Source organism: Eptesicus fuscus, chromosome 20 (genome assembly GCF_027574615.1).
Source record: "Eptesicus fuscus isolate TK198812 chromosome 20, DD_ASM_mEF_20220401, whole genome shotgun sequence".
Taxonomy (NCBI): Eukaryota; Metazoa; Chordata; class Mammalia; order Chiroptera; family Vespertilionidae; genus Eptesicus; species Eptesicus fuscus.
The window spans coordinates 11051772-11070774 of record NC_072492.1 but is presented as its reverse complement, the minus strand read 5'-3'; the positions used below and the strand labels follow the sequence as shown (position 1 = coordinate 11070774).

Here is a 19003-nt window from a genome sequence, read left to right as displayed (position 1 = left end):
GGATCCATTTCCCCCACTGCCTTACCTCAGCCCCGTCCCTCTACTCGGGACCTCCTGCCTCCAGGCACTCCCCCGGCGCACCCCACTACACGAAAGGGATCGGGCCCGTGTGCTCCAGACTGAAAGGACCGTGCAAACCGGCGGCAGGAGACGCGCAGGCGCAAAAGGGAGAGCGGTGGGGTCCCGCGCGCAGCCCAGGTGGGCGGGTGCGCGGAGGCGTGGGGCTCGGGGGCGGACCCATCCCGTGGCGGCTACGTCCCTGGGTGGGCGGGACTAGGCGCGTGGTGGCCGCGCCGGCGCTGTTCGCCGCGTGTGACGTAGTAATTGTGCGCCGCCACCGCCGGTGGGCCTGGGGCTCGCGGGAGGGGAAACTGGAGGAGGAGGGGGAGGTGGTGGAGGTGGAAGCTGAAGCAGAGCAAGAGGCGGCCGCGGCGGGGCGGCTCGGCGGCGCGGCGCGCGGCCCAGAGCCGTTGGAATCCTGAATTGAGACGGCTACGCCTGAAGACAGCAGGAGTGGCGGGGCCGCCGCCGTCACCGGAGAGATGAGCCGGGAAGCCTGAGGCCGGAGACGCCCGCCCTCGGGCCCGTCAGTCCGGCTTCACCGCTCCCGGTGAGGACGCCCCTTCCCTCCCCCCCCAGCCCTGACCCGGCCATTCCTGGACCTCATTCCCACCTAACCGGGACTCACGAGGCCCTTGAAGGGGTTTCTTCAGGCCCTCGCGCCCTGAGCAGTCCGAGCCTGTAGGACGGTGCTGCTGCTGGGACGCATTCTGGTCCCCGGGGACAGCAGGAGAGGGGGCTGGGCCAGCCTGGCTCGCTCGGCTCCGTTTTTCCCCAGCGCCGTGATTCGGGTGCTTAAGCGGCCGCCTGGTTCTCCTTCGGTTTCCTTTACCATGCTTCCCTTGTCATTACATCCTACTACCTGAACCATAGCTCTGGCATCCCTAGTCCCTCCTGAGACGGTCTGAGCATGCTCCCTCTCCCCCACTTCATTCCAGGGTGTTAGAGAACTCTTCCCACTCTAGACCACGGTTTCCTTTTGGAAGTTGTGTTCTCCTCATGTACCATGTCAGTATTCCCCGGCTGAGCCATATCCTTCATTAGGCTCAATTAGGACACTCCTGGTGGTATTAAAACAGCGAAGTAGAGCCTGAAAATTTTGGGTTTGACCAAATAGGATCCCTAAGGCCTGCTGCTTTAGCCATTCTCCTTTGCCTCTATCTGGGTAGGGGAGAGATGATGGCACAGTTGCTAAAGGGTCCCTTGTGGACCATGTTAACCAGGAAAATATGAAGTTAGTTTTGCTTTTATCCCCCTCTTTCTTTTTTGCATTTCTCTGAATCCTAGTTTATTTGCCTCTGATTCCAGAGCAGGCATGCTGAGGAAGAAAAGCAGGATCTGGGAAACAATGTTTAGATTCTGACACTCCTTTGTTTTACAGGCTACTGGAAGATGAAAGAGACTATACAAGGGACCGGGTCTTGGGGGCCTGAGCCTTCAGGACCTGGCATAGCTCCAGCTTACTCAAGCCCTAGGCGGGAGCGTCTTCGTTGGCCCCCACCCCCCAAACCTCGACTCAAATCAGGTGGAGGGTTTGGGCCAGATCCTGGGTCAGGGACCACAGTGCCAGCCAGACGCCTCCCTGTCCCTCGGCCTTCTTTTGATGCCTCAGCTAGTGAAGAGGAAGAAGAGGAGGAGGAGGATGAAGATGAGGAAGAGGAAGTGGCAGCTTGGAGGCTGCCCCCCAGATGGGGTCAGCTGGGAGCCATCCAGCGCCCTCGCCCTCCCCGCCCTACTCATCGAAAAACCTGCTCACAGCGCCGTCGCAGAGCTATGAGAGCCTTCCAGATGCTGCTCTACTCAAAAAGCACCTCGCTGACATTCCACTGGAAGCTTTGGGGGCGCCACCGGGGCCGGCGGCGGAGCCTTGCACACCCCAAGAACCATCTTTCACCCCAGGAAGGGGGTGCGACACCACAGGTGCCATCCCCCTGCTGTCGTTTTGACTCCCCCAGGGGGCCACCTCCCCCTCGGCTGGGTCTGCTAGGTGCTCTCATGGCTGAGGATGGGGTGAGAGGGTCTCCACCAGTGCCCTCTGGGCCCCCCATGGAGGAAGATGGATTAAGGTGGACTCCAAAGTCTCCTCTGGACCCTAACTCGGGTAAGGTGGGAATAGGGTGGAGGAAGGGGTCGGGAGGGCTAAGATTCTGGAGAACCAGGAGCCTCTTGCTGTGATGAAAACGGCCTAAGGAAAGTAGGATGGCAGAGTGAGGGCAAGGGTAGTGGTGGTGGTGTCCAGAATAGCTGTGAAATGTCTTAAGCCCCACTTTCAGCAGGAACTAAGGGGAGGTAGTCAAGGCTGGGATACAGAATCCTTAAAGTAAGTGTTCATTCTGTGCATAGATGAAAAAGGGAGACATGGTTTAGAAAAGTCCATCTTGTCCTCTTGAAATCCCTCTTCATTCAGTCTTTGAGGATAAAGGCCCTGCGGGTGCATCTCCAGAGGGTGCCATTCTCATAGTGGTGGGATGGGATCTCTTAGTTATGGAGTGTACATCACCTATATGATTGTGTGTGAAATTCTCATTCAGAATATTTCTCTTTTGGAGATTCACGCTAAACAATTTAGGCGGTGTTTTTACTAATTACTTTTTGAGAGCCTTTGCTATATGTCAGGTACTGTGTTAGGTGCATCTCTCTGACTCCCTAGTCTTGCTTTTCTCCTATGAGTACAGTTGACCCTTAACACAGATTTGAACAGTGTGAGTCCACTTATATTTGGAGTTGCCCCTCCGTGTCTGTGAGTTTCACATCTGGGGAGTCAAACAATCATGAATCAAAGACTTTGTTTTGTTAATCCTCACCTGAGGATATTTAAAAAAAAATAATTTTGTTGTTGAGAGAATGGAAGGGAGAGGGAGAGACAGAGAGAGAAACATCGATGTGAGAGAGACATATTGATTGGTTGCCTCCCACACATGCCTCCTGACCAGGGCCAGGGCCTGGGACTGAGTCTGCGTCTGCAGCCAAATTATGTGCCCTTGACCAGAATCGAACCGCAACCCTTCAGTCCTCAAGCTGATGCTCTAACCACTGAGCAAACGGCTAGGGCTCAAAGACTATTTTCAGTACGAAGCTGGGAATCCACAGATGCAAAAGCCTGATTATATGCATTGTGCTCTACCATTTACATGAGGGGTTTGAGCATATGTGAATTTTAGTATCCACAGGGATCCTGGAATCAATCCCCCACGGATACTAGGGGACAGCTGAGTTTTGGGGGGAGTTAAAAGTTATACTTGTGTGAGGGGTGAGTAGTGTCCTTAACCCCCACATAGTTCAAAGGTTAACTGTAGTAACTCTTTCTCTTTGTCCCTATCTAACCTCTTGGACATGCTTATCTCATGCTTTAGGGTCTCCTTTCCTTAAGAGTTTATATTGATCTTCCCATTGCCCTTTGATCTGAACCAATTTTTCATTCCCATCCTGTTCCCCTGCCCTACAGGCCTCCTCTCTTGTACTCTGCCCAACGGCTTTGGGGGACCATCTGGGCCAGAAGGGGAGCGAAGTCTGGCACCCCCTGATGCCAGCATCCTCATCAGTAATGTGTGCAGCATCGGGGACCATATGGCCCAGGAGCTCTTTCAGAGCTCAGATTTGGACACTGCAGAAGAGGCAGAGCGGCTCGGGGAGAAAACTGGCCAGCATAGCCCCCTGCGGGAGGAGCATGTGACCTGCGTGCAGAGTAAGGAACCCTAGAGGACCTAGTCTCTTTCCCTCAACAGACTCCTAGATCAGAGTCTGGAGGTCTTACCGTAGTACTCTTTCCCTCCTGCATTCAGGCATCTTAGATGAATTCCTTCAAACTTACGGCAGCCTCATCCCCCTTAGCACTGATGAGGTAGTAGAGAAATTGGAGGACATTTTCCAGCAGGAGTTTTCTACGCCTTCCAGGTGAGGCATCAAAGCGATGCCCTTTAGAAGAGGGCTGAGGTTTAGGGGGTGGGCAGAGAATGCTGCTTTTTCTGTCAGGGATGTACTTGGGAAGGAGGAGGATGCTAGAACTGAAGCAGGGTAATCTGCAAGCAAGGTGCCTGGGAGGGTCTTTACCCGGAATCCTGAAATACTGTGTATACCTGAGTATTGGTGTGCTTCTTTCTGAGGAGTAGGCCTTTAGCAGGTCTCCAAAGGGACCCATGACCCAGAAAAGGGGGGAAGATTAGACTCTTATCCTAGACAACAGAAGGGACTTCTGTGTGCCCTAGCCCCCTTGTCTTTTGAGTGACCCCATCCTTGGCCTACTCAGGAAGGGCCTGGTGCTACAGCTGATCCAGTCATACCAGCGGATGCCAGGCAATGCCATGGTGAGGGGCTTCCGAGTGACTTATAAGCGGCATGTGCTGACCATGGATGACTTGGGGACCTTGTATGGACAGAACTGGCTCAATGACCAGGTGAGGAGAGAAACAGGCCCAAGAGGGAGCAGGGTGTCTGGGGCCCTCTTCGTGGGAAGACCCCTGTACCCATATCACACCCTCCATGGCAAGTTGCCTCCCATCTTCTCCCCAGGTGATGAACATGTATGGAGACCTGGTCATGGACACAGTCCCTGAAAAGGTAGGCCTAACCAGGTACCCAGGAGAATTTCCACAGTTCTGAGCAGCTTTTCAGTCCCTTTCATCTCCCATTTTACATAAAGAGGGTCCTAGTTTCTGGGGAGAGGTGGTAGAAGGTAACCTGTTAAATTCAAATCTATAATCTTGGTCCTGAATTTAACAAATCTGTTTCTTTTCCCCAATCTTTAGTGTTTTTCCCCTATGGCTAAACCACAAGTTGGGATAGGAAGCTCTAAGATAAAGTTACAAACATGTTTGGGGGTTTTTCTCTCTCAGTGAATTGGAGTGCAGGTTGCTGAAAGCAGTCTTTAGAGCCATAATGAAAGGAGAGGACACTGGAGGCCTGAGGTTTTTAATTCCATCCAGCTCTTTTCTATCATTGGCACAGGTGCATTTCTTCAACAGTTTCTTTTACGATAAACTCCGCACCAAGGGTTACGATGGGGTGAAAAGGTGGACCAAAAACGTGAGTTATGAATTTACATCTACTTATGTTAACATCTTGCCTTTAAAGAATTAGAGTTCTATTTTTATGAACTCTTTCCTCAACCTGTTCATTCAATCTTTCAGTATTTATCAAATGTCTTCTGTGTGCTAGGTACCATTCTAGGCACTAAGGATACAGTGTTAAGTAAGGAAAACTTTATTGCCTTTATAGGGTGAGAATAAATAAGCAAGTTAAGTTTCAGCTAGTGCTAAATGCTATAAACAAATTAAAAAGAGTAATGTAGTAGCCTGGGCAGTGGGAACTTTATATCGGGTGATCTGGGAAGGCCTCTGTTAGCTGGACTTGATGAGCCAGCCATGTGCAGATGTGGGGGAAGAGTGTTCTAGGCAAAGGGAGCAGCAAGTACATGGGACACAAAATGAGAGAGAACATTTGAGGACCAGGGGTCTATGTGGTTGAAACAGTGAGCAAAGGGAAAATGATACAAAATTTGGTCAGAGAATAGATCATGTAAGGCCTGGAGGATAGGGTAGATTTTATTCCATGTATACTGAGAAGCCATTGAAGAGTTTTAAGCAGGCTGTGAAGTGCCTCATGTTTTGAACTCTTATTTCAATGATAAGATGAAAGGGAGCAAGAGTGGAAGCAGGCAGATTAACTTAGGAGAGTAGCACAGAAGTCCACAAGAGAAACTTGGAGCAGTGTGGTAATGGTAGAAATAGAAGTAGTTTTATCTAGGATAAGTTTTGTTAGTAGAAACAATAGGACTTTCTGACAGATTGGATGTGGGAAATGAAGAAAAGAGGGAAATCAAGGATGATGCCTGTTACTGGGGAAAATATTTACCTGTATTTGAATCCCACCTCTACCATTTTTTCTATGACCTTGGGCCAGTTACTTTACTTTTTCAAGCTGCAGTTAACTCATTGTTAGGTTAACAGGAGAACATCCTCAAGGGATTGTTGTGTTAACTGATTCAGCATTTACTAGGTGCCATGCATTGTTCTTAGTGCATTATGGATATTTAGTTAAATTCTCATAACAAATAGGTGATATAGGTGCTGCTGTTTTCACCCTCTTACAGATAAGGGAACTGAGGTATAGAGTCACTTAAGTAGCTTGCCAAGGTCACAAGCTAGTAAATGGAGGAATGGCTTTGAACCCTGGCAATCTGGCTCCAGAACCCTGAGCCTGGGTGCTAAGCTGCTAAGCACTTGTGCCTTTAATGTGTGAAAAATAACTGGCCATTCTGGGCTGTGGCGTGTGTGTTCTGATACCACTTCCTCTGTCTTACTTTCCTCCCTAACGAAAGAATCTAGACATCAGATGTTGAGCCTTGCCTCGCACTCCAGGGGCAGTCTTGTGTTCCCCCATGTGGCTCCTTGCCTGTTTCTCCATTCTTTTTTTTTTTAAATTTAATATCTTTTTATTGATTTCAGAGAGGAAAGAAGAGGGAGGGAGAAACATCAATGATGAGAGAGAATCATTGATCAGTTATCTGCTTCCTGCATGCCCCCCCCACTAGGAACTGAACCCGCAAGGTGGGCATGTGCCCTGACCAGGAATTGAACTGTGATCTCCTGGTTCATAGACTGAGCCATGCCAGCCAGGCTTCTCCATTCTTTAGAACCTCACAGCAGTAGGCAGGACTCATGTGCTGTCTTACCTGATCTCTGACACTGCCTCCTTAGGTGGACATCTTTAATAAGGAGCTGCTGCTAATCCCCATCCACCTGGAGGTGCACTGGTCCCTCATCTCTGTTGATGTGAGGCGACGCACCATCACCTATTTTGACTCGCAGCGCACCCTAAACCGCCGCTGCCCTAAGGTTTGTGAGGGAAGGGGATAGATAGGTAGAATTGGGAAGGACGTCCAGGGGCAAGGCATTCCAGGCAGAAGGGCGGGTTTGGGGGTCTCTGGAGAAGCAACCTGGGCTTGGTGCCTGACCACCACACCATGAGTTCACGTCTTCTATTTCTCCATCTGCATAGCATATTGCCAAGTATCTACAGGCAGAGGCAGTGAAGAAAGACCGGCTGGATTTCCATCAAGGTTGGAAAGGTTACTTCAAAATGGTAAGTTTCTAGAGGGAGGGGCGTGGAGTTAACGATTGGGATAGTGGTAGGAGGCAGAAGTTGCAGTCACCAGGTAAAGGCTCTACCTTCTTTCTGTTCTCTAGAATGTGGCCAGGCAGAATAATGACAGTGATTGTGGCGCCTTTGTGTTGCAGGTAAGCAGATGACAGTTGAATTAAAGGGTTGGGAGGGAGATGGGAGGCTGTTCTACATCCCTTATTTGGCTCAGAGCCAATTGTGGAGCAGGGAGTAATCTTGTGTGTTAGAATGCAGAAATCCTGGTTTCGTTGGTTCTTTTCTGGCTTCCACATCCCACATTGTTCTCATCCTTGGTCTCTGGCATAGACCTGCCTCCTCACTCCCATTGCAAAGTGTTTTCTTTGTCTTAATACTAGGTATTTCATGTACCAAATAAGTACCTTGGATTTAGAGTCAGACTTTTTTTTTGAGTCCCAAGCTACAGGGCCGTGGATTCTTCTATTTGTGAAATGTTCTCTTCTATTTGGGCATGTTCTCTGAAAGATCAAATGAGATATCATATGAAATGTGTAGCACAGGTCCTGACTTAAGGGGATATTCACTAGGTGGTTCTCATGGCCTGCTTTGTTAACACCTAGTACTGCAAGCACCTGGCCCTGTCTCAGCCATTCAGCTTCACCCAGCAGGACATGCCCAAACTTCGTCGGCAGATCTACAAGGAGCTGTGTCACCGCAAACTCACTGTGTGAGCCTCGTATCCCAGGCCTCAAGCCCATTCGTTAATGGGCAGGGGGACATGGGAGACCCTTCTTCCCAAGAAACTCCAATTCCTTTCCTCTCTTGCCTCTCCCATCCAATTCCCTTTGGTTTTTCATATTTAAATGTTTTAATGGATTCCTGTATTTTTTTTTTTTTTTCTTTGAGAGAATACTTGTTTTCTGACATCAGGGGGTGGCCGTGGAAAAGCCCCTTGTTCCCTCTGTCTGCAGGGGACTATTGTGGCCTGGGTGGGGCAGTAATCCTCCTTCCATGTGTATGGGTGGGCCCAGGAAAATCTGTGCTGGGGTGGTGGGCGGGCAAAGGGAATACTGCCTGCCAGATCTTCAAACTTTTTTTACATATATATATAAATGCCACGGTCCTGCTCTGGTCAATAAAGGATCCTTTGGAGATACATAGTGGTGGTCTTCCTTAAGGGGCCTCAAACTTAAGGGATATGCTCTACTTCAGGCTTTCCTCCAGTCAGTGCTGTTAGCTACCCTTTCATGGGTCTTGAGACAAGGGGCCAGTTTGCCATCCTTGGCTCAGGCAGTGCCAACACCATGTCTTAGTTACCAAAAAGAATTCCCCACCCAGAGGAGCAAAAGATGGAAGGAGAGGAGGTAATCCTCAAAAATAGGGGAGCCTGAGAGGTACTAAAGTTGGGGGACAGGACACTTAAGGGAAGATAGCCAGCCAGGATTCAAGACAGCAACCCCAATGCTCTTAAGCCCGGAAGTCAGTTGTTCCATCTCTCCTCTCCAGCCAGGGGAGTCCTCCCAGCCGCTAGGGTTTGGCTCCTGACCCATCCTCCCTGCTACACTTGGAACACATCCGGGGTTTGTCCAGTCTATTTCTGCTGGAGAACAAAATGTGGGTTCAGAGAACACCTGGGGCAGAAGGCAAAGGGAAGTGGTAGTCCCGGGAGCCCGGAAGTCCCTGGAGGCTGAAACCTCGCCCCCTTTTCATGATAGGGCCTACGAGGCCACATGACTGAGACACTATCACCTCCGCACGTGTAGAGGTGCAGGGCCCCAAGATGGCTGCCTGGCCGCGAGGCCAGAGTCCTGTATGTCACTTCCGTACCGGTGAGAAGGGCGGGCCCAGTAGCCAATGAGGCTGTGGGGCGGGTCACCAACTTGATAGGCGCTCAAATTATCCAATGGTGGCTACGTGCCAGAGCGCCTACAAACTAACGTCACGCCGAGTTGCTGAGCGCCGGCAGGCGGGGCCCAGGCGGCCAAGCCAATGCGATGGCTGGGGCGGGGTCGGGCGCTCTATAAGTTGTCGATAGGCGGGCACTCCGCCCTAGTTCCTAAGGATCATGTCTGCGAGTCAAGATCCCCGGTAAGGAAGGCATTTGTTCGAGATGGGGGCTACTTACCCTGCCGTTCCCTTCCGAGGGCCCCGCGGTGGGGTGTGGGGAAAGCTGAGGCCCACAGGGTTGCGGGGAAACCACGCCAGGAAGACCGGTCCTGGGGGAGGGACGAGGCAGCTCCACGGCGGAGGCGAAAACAGCCTGGCTTTCAGAGCCTGGAGCGCGAGGTTTGTTAGGCCTCGACTAGAGACGGTGCCCAAGCCCTGGCGCCGAGTGGCGAGAGGAGGTCGCGACCTGGCGTGGGAAAGGGAGGGAGAGGCGGTCGCAACCGTGCGTGGCCCACAGCCGGACGGTCCGGTCGCCTCTGCCGGAGGGAGGTCCTGCGCGCGCTGGATTCCGCAGGATTCTGGCGGTACCACTTGCCGGGGGGGGGGGGGGGGGGCTGGGTCCTCACGTCCAGTCGTTGCGTCGCGGTGAGATACCGGTCGGGGGAGAAGAAACCGGCCGTTCAGGGTGCTGGTTTTCTTGACGGCCAGGACTGAGCCTAAGCCCGAAGAGCAGCCGCGTGAGGCGCCAGGAGCCCACCCGGCACCGGGCGGGCGGGTCCATTTTGCCGCACAAGCCGGGCAATTGGCAAACTGCGGATGGGCAGGTCCACTTTCCTTCGGGGGTGATCGCCCTGAGGTATGGGGAGGGCGACGCCATTTCGCGTAGGGGGCGGGCAGGGTGTGGGTTGTTCCATGGTGGGGGGGTTACGCCGCCGGGTCGTCGAGGGAGTGAGCACATGGCGGCCTGATGTCCTCCCCTCCCCCAGCCCGCTTCGCCTTTAAGTGTTGTGCAATCTCCCCATTAGCTAGCTCGGCTGGGGCTCATTGTGCGCGAGGCCGCCACCGCCCGCGGCCTCCCACATCCGGGCACCGCGAGGGGGGGGAGATGGGCTGCAGGGGGTGGGGGAGGGCGCCAACGCAATGACGTGGGGGGAAGGGGATGTCCTACTCTAGATTCTGGGAGGTGAAGGGCGGGACTTCCGGAGCGCTGGGGCGGTGATGGGAGGTGCACTAGCTTGGCCTCGGAGCAGCGTGGCCTGAAGCACGTGGGCCCGGCGGCAAACACCACCTCCAGGCCTCCAGATTTTCCTAGGCGAGTTACTCCATCATGTCGGAATGGGATGACCTGAGCCGCTCCCTGGGAAGGGCCAAAGGCCTGATTCAGTTACAAAAGTAACTGCTGTGTCTCTAGTAACTACTAGAGTTTGGGTTAGGGAGTGAAGATGACATCATGTAAGGCGGGTTGCTGGTAGGAAGAGCTGGCTACCGAGATTTGTATCGTGCCTCAGTCGGCATACTCATATTTTAAACCAACAGATCCAGAGACAATGGCCCCGATGGAATGGAGCCTGAAGGCGTCATCGAGGTGAGAATAGAGCCCTATCACCATTATCCTTCATTTCTGGGAATGGCATTGTTACTGGCAGTGTCCCCTAGTTTCTGGATTGGTGGTTCATTGTCTTAAGACTAATACCATACCCTGGGATTCATCTTTAATGCATAGCCTAACTCTGAAGTAATTAAGCTCTATTTACTGGGAGTCTTAACTTTTATAAATAATTTGTTTACAATATTTGTGTCCCTGAGGGTATATGTGAAATGTCATTCAAATTGAGTCCCGTCATCCCTTCTAGAACCACCAGCCTCACAGTTTTCAAGTGGACTGGTCCCTAGAGTGATTTCCTAGGCAATGTAGATTCCTCTGGCTTCCCTTGGGGGGCGGGGGATGATTTTTTTTACTCTGAAACTTTTGAGGGCAGGCACAAGGTCCTATTTGCTCCAGTGTACGATCCCTGTTTCTACTTTAATTTCTTTGCATCCTACAGAGTAACTGGAATGAGATCGTTGACAGCTTTGATGACATGAACCTCTCAGAGTCCCTCCTCCGTGGCATCTACGCCTATGGTTTTGAGAAGCCCTCTGCCATCCAGCAGCGAGCCATTCTTCCTTGTATCAAGGGTAAGATCTCTGCTCCAAAACAAGTTCTGAACTGTCCCAGGGTAGGGTTGCACCTGGTTTGGGGGTACTTGTCTCATATTAGCCAGGGACAAAATAACTCCTTTATTTACACTAGTTTGGCTTTTGGTCTGTGATTTAATAGTATTTTAGCCAGCTCATAACTTCCTCTTTGCAGCTATATTTCTAGCCTATTTCATGCAGTACTAAATGAGTTAGTGACCAGATCTGTTCCCATTAAGGTACTGGTTGTGGTAGAGTGAAGTCTGAAATGCTTTGTGCCTGGCACATAACTATTAGGTGATTATTGATAGTGTTATGCAAGGCCTTGAATGTCTCATGACCCCAGAGTGTATGCTCTCTACCATATCGAGTCTTCCTCCTGATTGTAGGTTATGATGTGATCGCTCAAGCCCAATCTGGGACAGGAAAAACAGCCACTTTTGCCATTTCGATTCTGCAACAGATTGAATTGGATCTAAAGGCCACTCAGGCCTTGGTCCTGGCACCTACTAGAGAATTGGCACAGCAGGTGAGTGTGTAGTTTATTTCTCCTCCCCTGAAAGACTGATTTAGAAATAATTAGCACAATCCAAAAACTGAGGATGCTCCCCCATCACCACCACCTTGGAAGAACTTCGGTATCTACCCAAACATAATAAACATCATTTCCTCCTCCCATTTCCTGAGTCAAATGGGAAGGCTTCTGGGTGGAGCCTGGCTGGCTGAGCAAGTCTGGCAGCTGTTTTATGGACAAACCCCCTGGCAATGGGCAAGGAGACATCTGATTGGTGATGTTGCTCTTATATCAATCAGGGACAAAGCAGATGTACAGTCCTTAGTTCATCCTAGCTTGATGCCTGTGTCGGTGGCCAGAGCTGTTTCATGCCTGAGGCACATAAAAAATGATAATTGCTAGGTCTTGGAGGGGGAAAGATCAGAAACACTGGTCTCATAAGTAGATTATTATTAACAGGCTTAGGAGGGATGTAGTTTTAAAGTTTGTGTGGAGCTGTGATTGCTCTAGTAACTTCTAGATAACAGTAAGTAGGTAGTTGTAGCACAGCTCCATTAAGAGTGAACATGTCACATAGTTTTTGTGGCATGGATATGTGTTATTTGCACATAAAACTGGGTGCTATGAGAATAATAAGTGGGTCACTGTTTGCTTTCAGAAAATTAGATGGGGGTCTAGTGTGGTAATGTGGGGGTTATTTCAGAGGGCAGTTACTGTGAATCATGTATTCTCAGGAGCCAGAATGTTCAAATCCTGAGTCTCTGCCATTTAACTGTCAGTGTGATCTTAGATGCATTTAACCTGCCTGTTTCTCGCCTGAAAAGTGAGTTTTAATAATAGTGCATATAAGTTGTTGGAAAAAAATAAAACATGAGAAGCACTTAAAATGGGGCCTGGCACAATTGTGGCTAATAATATATATGAGCATCTGTCTTTTTCTGGGTTCAGATACAGAAAGTAGTCATGGCTTTAGGAGATTACATGGGTGCTTCCTGCCATGCCTGCATTGGGGGTACCAACGTGCGTGCAGAGGTGCAGAAGCTGCAGATGGAAGCTCCCCATATCATCGTGGGCACCCCAGGACGTGTGTTTGACATGCTTAATCGCAGATACCTGTGTGAGTATCTTAATCTTCTGGTCCTCTAGGTCACTTGCCTCTTCTGCATGCTTTCCCAATCTTTCCACTGGCCACAGTCTTGTTGTCAATGAAGCTCATTTCCCCCTGAAAGAGTTGCTCTATGATGAACCCCATGCGTGTCATCTGAGCCTGGCTCCCTGTCTCGGCCCAGGTAGTGTTCTACTTCCCAGGGCTATTGTCTGGCCTGGCAAAGGATCAAAATTTGAATTCTGAGAGCAGACCACCTATCCATTTCTGGTTCTTTATTGGAAAAGTTAAGCATATTTCATGTTAACCTGATTACCAGTTGTCTTCCCCCCCGCCCCGTAGCTCCCAAATACATCAAGATGTTTGTACTGGATGAAGCTGATGAAATGTTAAGCCGTGGGTTCAAGGACCAGATCTATGACATATTCCAAAAGCTGAACAGCAACACCCAGGTGAGAAACATTTAGTCTTGCCTTTATGGCTGATCCTTTTTAGATTGGAGTTGGGGTGATAGAACAAGAATGAGGTGCCAGAGAATTCTAATCTCCAGCCTTTTTATGCACTAGCTTGTTTTAGGTGGCAATGGAACATCTTATCCTAGGCTTGCTATTTTTTCCCCTTAGGTGGTATTGCTGTCGGCTACAATGCCTTCTGATGTGCTTGAGGTGACCAAGAAGTTCATGAGGGACCCCATTCGGATTCTTGTCAAGAAGGAAGAGTTGACTCTGGAGGGTATCCGCCAATTCTACATCAATGTGGAAAGAGAGGTGGGGCCCAGTGCAGGAGGCGGACCTGATAGTAAGTTGTTGGGTATAGCCCCCTGACTGATTTTTCTTCCCCAACTTCACCCCCAGGAGTGGAAGCTGGACACATTGTGTGACTTATATGAAACCCTCACCATCACCCAGGCAGTCATTTTCATCAACACTCGAAGAAAGGTTGATTGGCTCACTGAGAAGATGCACGCCCGAGACTTCACCGTCTCTGCCATGGTGAGATTTCCCCTTATTAACCAGCAGTGTGTGAGTCAGTAGCCCACTTAAGCCAGTTCTCAGAACCAATGTGCCTACACTCTTTCCTGTTCTAGCATGGAGATATGGACCAAAAGGAACGAGATGTAATCATGAGGGAGTTCCGCTCTGGCTCTAGCAGAGTATTGATTACCACTGACCTGCTGGTGAGTAAGAGGGAATTTAGACCAAAAAACTGAAGGGAGAAACCAAGGTGATTCCCTCTCCAAGGGGACTAATAGTGCCCCTCTTCAGGAAAGTAGCAACTTGGAATAAAATCTGGCATGCCTCAGGTTTTCAAGGGAGAAAGTGACACATCATTTCCTTTGCCTTTGGCTGCCTACATGTATACTCCAGTTCCTTCTGGGTAGTTTACCCCCTCCTCTCACTCACATGCTGAAGCTGTCATATTTTCTTGCCATAGGCCAGAGGCATTGATGTGCAGCAGGTTTCTTTAGTCATCAACTATGACCTTCCCACCAACAGGGAAAACTATATCCACAGGTGAGTGCATTTACCCAGCCCCTCACGCCCAATCCTCGCTGGGCTGAAACTTGTTTTCTGTGTGCCGTGTCCTAAGGTGTCCTTCTTTTCCAGAATCGGTCGGGGTGGACGTTTTGGCCGTAAGGGTGTGGCTATTAATATGGTGACAGAAGAAGACAAGAGGACTCTTCGAGACATTGAGACCTTCTACAACACCTCCATTGAGGAGATGCCCCTCAATGTTGCTGACCTCATCTGAGGGGCTGACCTGCTACCTCATCCCAGCCAGGGCTCTCAGTCCTTGGCAGGCTGAGGAGGAGCAGGAGGGGGGAGGGAAGGGAGCCAAGGGATGGACATCTTGTCAATTTTTTTCTTTTTTTTTTTTTCCCTTTGAATAAATGTCACTTTTTGAGGCAAAGAAGGAACCGTGAACAATTTAGATACCCTTTTCTTTGGGGTAGGCTCATGCCCCAGGCGCCGTCTCTTCTCCCAAAAACACTAATCCACTTCCCTAACCTAGTCAACTCCCTGCTCCAGCCAAATTCCTCTGAAAATGATTCTTCAAGGGGGCTATGTCACTCAACCTCATTTACTGGACCAAATCTGGAGGGAGAACCCTTGAGTTAGGTGGCCCAGGGGATTGTCCCCATGTGGGGGGGAGCAGGGGAGAAAAAAATAGTAGCCATTTTTACATTGTTTTGTATAGTATTTATTGATTCAGGAAACAAAATTCTGAATAAAATTACTTGGAAACTGCCTGTTTGGGCTTCTCATTTCTTCCCCTTCCCACCTGCTATGGGGTATATATCCCCCCCCCCCAGCTGATATTTTACCCTTTTATAATCATTTAACAGTGAGTGTGACCCTTGTGTAGGGTTGGGCAATCACCATCACAAGTGCCTCACATGTCTCAACCAAGAGGAAGTGATGGGTGGAGGGGGAAATAGACTGGTAACTGGATTTTTACATTGGATGTTTTCTGGGAAACATTTTCTTTGGGAATCAGAAGGGCTGCTTTTCAACTGGTTCTGTAACCCTTTGCCAGAACCTTTGGGTTTTGTTGAGGTAGACAAATGGGTCCCCAAGGATCAATGCTTAACTCATTCTCCCCACGTGATGGTCTGGATTCTGACAACTCCCACTTTGGTGAAGCCTCGGCCAATCCTCTAGTGGCAATGACTAAGTGGTGGCTGGGGCTGAGGTCCCTGAGTCAGGTTGTGGGGCAGGGTTAGCTTAGTTACAGGAAGTTAAAGACTTCCATTTCCTCCTTTTCCAAAAGGAGGCAGGGAATAGGGTAGACTGGGTAAGCTGGCGATACACTACCAAGAACTCCGGCTGCTCCGCCATGAAGTTTGCTGTGCTTTTCCTGGGGGCTGTGCTGGGCCTACTAGCAGGTAAGGAAAAAAGGGACTTACAGGGAGAGAGGGCCCCCCAGGAAGGAGCCTGTCCCTGGGTTGTAACCAGTCTTTCTTCGGTTGAAAGCCCAGGGGACAGGGAAGGACTGTCCTCATAAGAAATCTGCCACTCTGCTACCATCCTTCACGGTGACGCCTACAGCTACAGAGAGCACAACAAGCCCTGGAACAACCAGCCACAGAACTACCAAGAGCCACAGCACCACCACCACAGGCACCAGCCATGGGCCCACAACAGCCACTCACAATCCTGTCACCATGACAAGCCACGGGAATACCACAGTTCATCCAACAAGCAACAGCACCGCCACCAGTCCAGGATCCTTCACCAGTTCGCCCCACCCAGGACCACCTCCACCCTCTCCAAGTCCCAGCCCAGGCTCCAAGGCAGCTGTAGGAGACTACACTTGGACTAATGGTTCCCTGCCCTGTGTCCGTCTCCAAGCCCAGATTCAGATTCGAATTCTGTACCCAACCCAAGGTGGAAGAGAGGTAAAGCTAAAAGGGATAGGGGGATAAGACTGGCTCAGAAGGGAGGAAGGAAGAGTAGAGAAGGGGACCAATATAGGGTGGGGTTGAAAGAAAGGTATTTTAGATGGCACAGCTGTGTAGCCTTATGACTCTTATCTTTAACTTCCACAGGCCTGGGGCATCTCTGTACTGAACCCTAACAAAACCACGCCCCAGAGAGGCTGTGAGGGTGCCCATCCCCACTTGCTTCTCTCATTCCCCTATGGACAGCTCATCTTTGGATTCAAGCAGGTACCTCACCCCTCATCCCTCACTCTCCAAGTGTCCTTTCCCTATTGATCCCTTGCCGCATCCCTCTGGGACATGAACACCACTCCCCCATTACCCTGAGCTTTCCTGGTCGCCTCTGCAGGAACCACTGCAGAGCACTGTTTACCTGAACTATGTGGCTATGGAGTACAATGTGTCCTTCCCGCAAGCAACCCGTGAGTTAATCTTCCCTTTCTCATCACTTGCACTAGATGTCTGGATTCCTAAAGGGACCTAAGCTGGGGGGTGGGGATGTGGATATAGAGCTGACCCTTCCTTCCTCACTCTCTCAGAATGGACATTCTCAGTTCAGAATTCATCCCTTCGAGAACTCCAAGCCCCGTTGGGCCAGAGCTTCAGTTGCAGAAATGCAAGCATCATTCTTTCACCAGCTTTCCACCTCGACCTGCTCTTCCTGAAGCTACAAGCTGCTCACCTAACCCCTACAGGGGCCTTTGGGCCAAGTAAGACTTAACTTCTTCCCTTCTAGAACTCTCCCACTGCACTAAAAGCCCCTACTCCAGGCTACTGCCCTCCCTTCTACATTACCCATTCTTCATTCATTGCTGTCATCTAGGTGAGTTTCTCACCAACTGCCTACGTACTCTGTAACAGCCCCCATATTCCTTCCTCCCACCTTTATCCCACCACCACCATTGTGATACTTGCCTATCTTTCTGCCAGGTTTTTCTTGTCCCAGTGACCAATCTACATGGCTGCCTCTTATCATCGGCCTGATCGCCCTCGGCCTCCTCACCTTGGTGCTTGTTATCTTTTGCATCTCCCGGAGACGTTCACCCGCCTACCAGCCCCTCTGAGCCTTTGTCCCAACGCCCAGGGCACCACTCAGCTGACTCAGAGACAAAGTTATCTTCCTTCCCTCTCGGTCTTGAAGAACAAAATCAAAGATAATGCAACTGGGAGAACTGAAGGGAGGTGTTTATTAAATATGACATTCCCTCTCCCCCTTCCCCAATGGGAGAATAGTAAAGCCTACTCAAATCTTTGTCTTTGGTTTTCCTTGTCCTTCCTGCCAGGATTAAAAGCCATGAGTTTCTTGCCATAATGGTTTCCATGCGTTACATGGTTGAGTCTAAGGGAGCTGGTGAGGAGGGATGAAAATGTCAACGTGTGACCAAATACCCTCATGGGTTCATCCCCCAAAGCCTGGTGTAGCTGGTGTTGAATCTGCTCACCTCTCTTCCTCATTCTGGGGCCCTTGGCTGCGCCAGCTCCTCCTCTCCAATCCAGTAGTCACCCATCCTGGAGGCCTTCTTCCTGACCCTTATATGCAATTACAGGTGAAGCAGGCAGCAATAGCAATGAGTGTGGGCGACAAGGTCACACCTGTGTCATTTTGTTTCCAAAGGATGTGCTAGTGGCTCCTTAGCAACAAGAATGCCTGCCTCGCCCACTATGTTGATTAAACCCTTACTGCACCTAGGATGCTACCTCACCTGCAAAAGGTTTCATCAACAATGGGAGCTGTGGGTACAACCTCCACATCCAATTCCCGCTGTGCTCCTGGAAACAACATACCTCCAGCCTGGGCCGCCCAGGGAGCCAACCCTGATGCTCCAAGTGGTGGTGGGTGGATGCCCTGGGGCAGCCTGTGCCCAGATTCTACAAAAGGGCCTGCCAGACAGCCTGCACCATCACTGAGTGCCACTCTCTCTCCAGTGCAATTGCTGGGGGCCAGAATGGGACCCTTCCAGTTGTAGGAGGCCTTTACGCTACAGAAAGTAGCCCCTGGGACCTAGAGACCCACCACCCCATTGTGGGCAGCCCCCCTGTGGCAGAGTCCCAAGAGCCCCACCACTTCTCACAGACATCCCCTACGACCTGCAGACTGTGGCATGAGAGCAAGGCCAGTCCCACCAGCGGGGTGGCCAGGGTTAGTTGCCCCAATGCTGGGTGGCAGAGGGCATCACTCCCGCCAAGTAGTCCAAGGTGCCCTTTCCCCGACAGGAGTTGCTGGCCATTTAGCCTTGCTTAAGCCCTTCCTCAGAACGTGGTCACAAAAGGTAGAGGAGCTCGCCCTCTGGCCAGCGCGGTGGAGGGGAACTCACAGGGCCCTGCCTGTGCTTCAGGGAACCCGCCAGGGCTGGGCTCCGCAGGGGGCAGGAGTGCCATTCCCTGAAAATGGTCTCGTCTTCCCCACCTCCTCCTCTTCTGCTTCACTGTCCCGGAGCAGCAGTTGCTGGCTCACCCATTCGCCAGCGCCTGGGTTAACAAGAGGAGGGAGAAGCATGGGCCCTGACCGCACCGCGAGTCCGTAGACGGCTTCCTGGTGCAGGCTCTCCTGCTCCCGCCAGTGCCATTCCCACTAGAGACGCCGAGAGAACAAAAGCTAGAGAGGTACAGCGCCCCCATCCAACGCCATTTTGGAGACTCAGCTCCTCTCTCAATTTTGAACAGTCAAGTCAGCAGGGAGAAGATAAGATGGCGCCGAGCAGGAGAAGCGGAGAAAAGCAGGAAGAGAAATCTTGCTCCC

At 50.9% G+C, this 19003-nt stretch overlaps 3 protein-coding genes, 2 non-coding genes and 1 pseudogene across 6 annotated transcripts; all 6 read left to right on the top strand.

Annotated features, from left to right (window-relative positions):
• Nucleotides 1–352: 352 nt before the first annotated feature.
• On the top strand, nt 353–8293 carry SENP3 (SUMO specific peptidase 3). Of its 2 annotated transcripts, none has more exons than XM_008153518.3 (11): nt 353–610; nt 1442–2161; nt 3506–3745; nt 3843–3954; nt 4307–4454; nt 4570–4617; nt 5005–5082; nt 6756–6893; nt 7057–7140; nt 7245–7295; nt 7758–8293. In XM_008153518.3, exons 2-11 carry the CDS (start codon nt 1453–1455, stop codon nt 7866–7868), a joined length of 1719 nt encoding a protein of 572 aa, XP_008151740.1. In that variant the 5' UTR covers nt 353–610; nt 1442–1452; the 3' UTR covers nt 7869–8293. The 2 variants fall into 2 exon arrangements, with proteins under 2 accessions (XP_008151740.1, XP_054565505.1); XM_054709530.1 differs by having other exon boundaries at nt 355–610; nt 7220–7295; nt 7758–7844.
• Nucleotides 8294–9141: 848 nt separating this feature from the next.
• On the top strand, nt 9142–15072 carry EIF4A1 (eukaryotic translation initiation factor 4A1). Its single transcript, XM_008153515.3, has 11 exons — nt 9142–9225; nt 10561–10609; nt 11070–11202; nt 11592–11731; nt 12665–12833; nt 13164–13273; nt 13445–13588; nt 13676–13813; nt 13909–13998; nt 14256–14335; nt 14429–15072. Exons 1-11 carry the CDS (start codon nt 9203–9205, stop codon nt 14571–14573), a joined length of 1221 nt encoding a protein of 406 aa, XP_008151737.1. The 5' UTR covers nt 9142–9202; the 3' UTR covers nt 14574–15072.
• Nucleotides 11957–12101, top strand: LOC114227084 (small nucleolar RNA SNORA48; annotated as a pseudogene).
• LOC114227087 (small nucleolar RNA SNORD10) lies at nt 12950–13071 on the top strand. Its single transcript, XR_003613182.1, has one exon. It is a non-coding gene; the product is annotated as a small nucleolar RNA SNORD10 (small nucleolar RNA).
• On the top strand, nt 14039–14179 carry LOC114227080 (small nucleolar RNA SNORA67). Its single transcript, XR_003613176.1, has one exon. It is a non-coding gene; the product is annotated as a small nucleolar RNA SNORA67 (small nucleolar RNA).
• A 489-nt stretch (nt 15073–15561) lies between the features above and the next one.
• On the top strand, nt 15562–17516 carry CD68 (CD68 molecule). The gene is made up of 6 exons (XM_008153514.3): nt 15562–15708; nt 15797–16221; nt 16372–16491; nt 16613–16685; nt 16803–16973; nt 17194–17516. The coding sequence occupies exons 1-6, from the start codon at nt 15660–15662 to the stop codon at nt 17325–17327; spliced, it is 972 nt and encodes a 323-aa protein (XP_008151736.2). The 5' UTR covers nt 15562–15659; the 3' UTR covers nt 17328–17516.
• Nucleotides 17517–19003: the final 1487 nt, after the last annotated feature.

Excerpts from the sequence above, each read along its gene's own strand:
- SENP3 (XM_008153518.3), top strand. The coding sequence starts at position 1,453 with ATGAAAGAGACTATACAAGGGACCGGGTCTTGGGGGCCTGAGCCTTCA. Across the intron at positions 3,746-3,842 it reads GCATGTGACCTGCGTGCAGA|GCATCTTAGATGAATTCCTT; the intron begins GTAAGGAACCCT and ends TCCTGCATTCAG. Across the intron at positions 7,296-7,757 it reads GTGGCGCCTTTGTGTTGCAG|TACTGCAAGCACCTGGCCCT; the intron begins GTAAGCAGATGA and ends GTTAACACCTAG.
- EIF4A1 (XM_008153515.3), top strand. The coding sequence starts at position 9,203 with ATGTCTGCGAGTCAAGATCCCCG. Across the intron at positions 12,834-13,163 it reads GCTTAATCGCAGATACCTGT|CTCCCAAATACATCAAGATG; the intron begins GTGAGTATCTTA and ends CCCGCCCCGTAG. Across the intron at positions 13,589-13,675 it reads ACATCAATGTGGAAAGAGAG|GAGTGGAAGCTGGACACATT; the intron begins GTGGGGCCCAGT and ends CTTCACCCCCAG.
- CD68 (XM_008153514.3), top strand. The coding sequence starts at position 15,660 with ATGAAGTTTGCTGTGCTTTTCCTGGGGGCTGTGCTGGGCCTACTAGCA. Across the intron at positions 15,709-15,796 it reads TGTGCTGGGCCTACTAGCAG|CCCAGGGGACAGGGAAGGAC; the intron begins GTAAGGAAAAAA and ends TTCGGTTGAAAG. Across the intron at positions 16,686-16,802 it reads GTCCTTCCCGCAAGCAACCC|AATGGACATTCTCAGTTCAG; the intron begins GTGAGTTAATCT and ends TCACTCTCTCAG.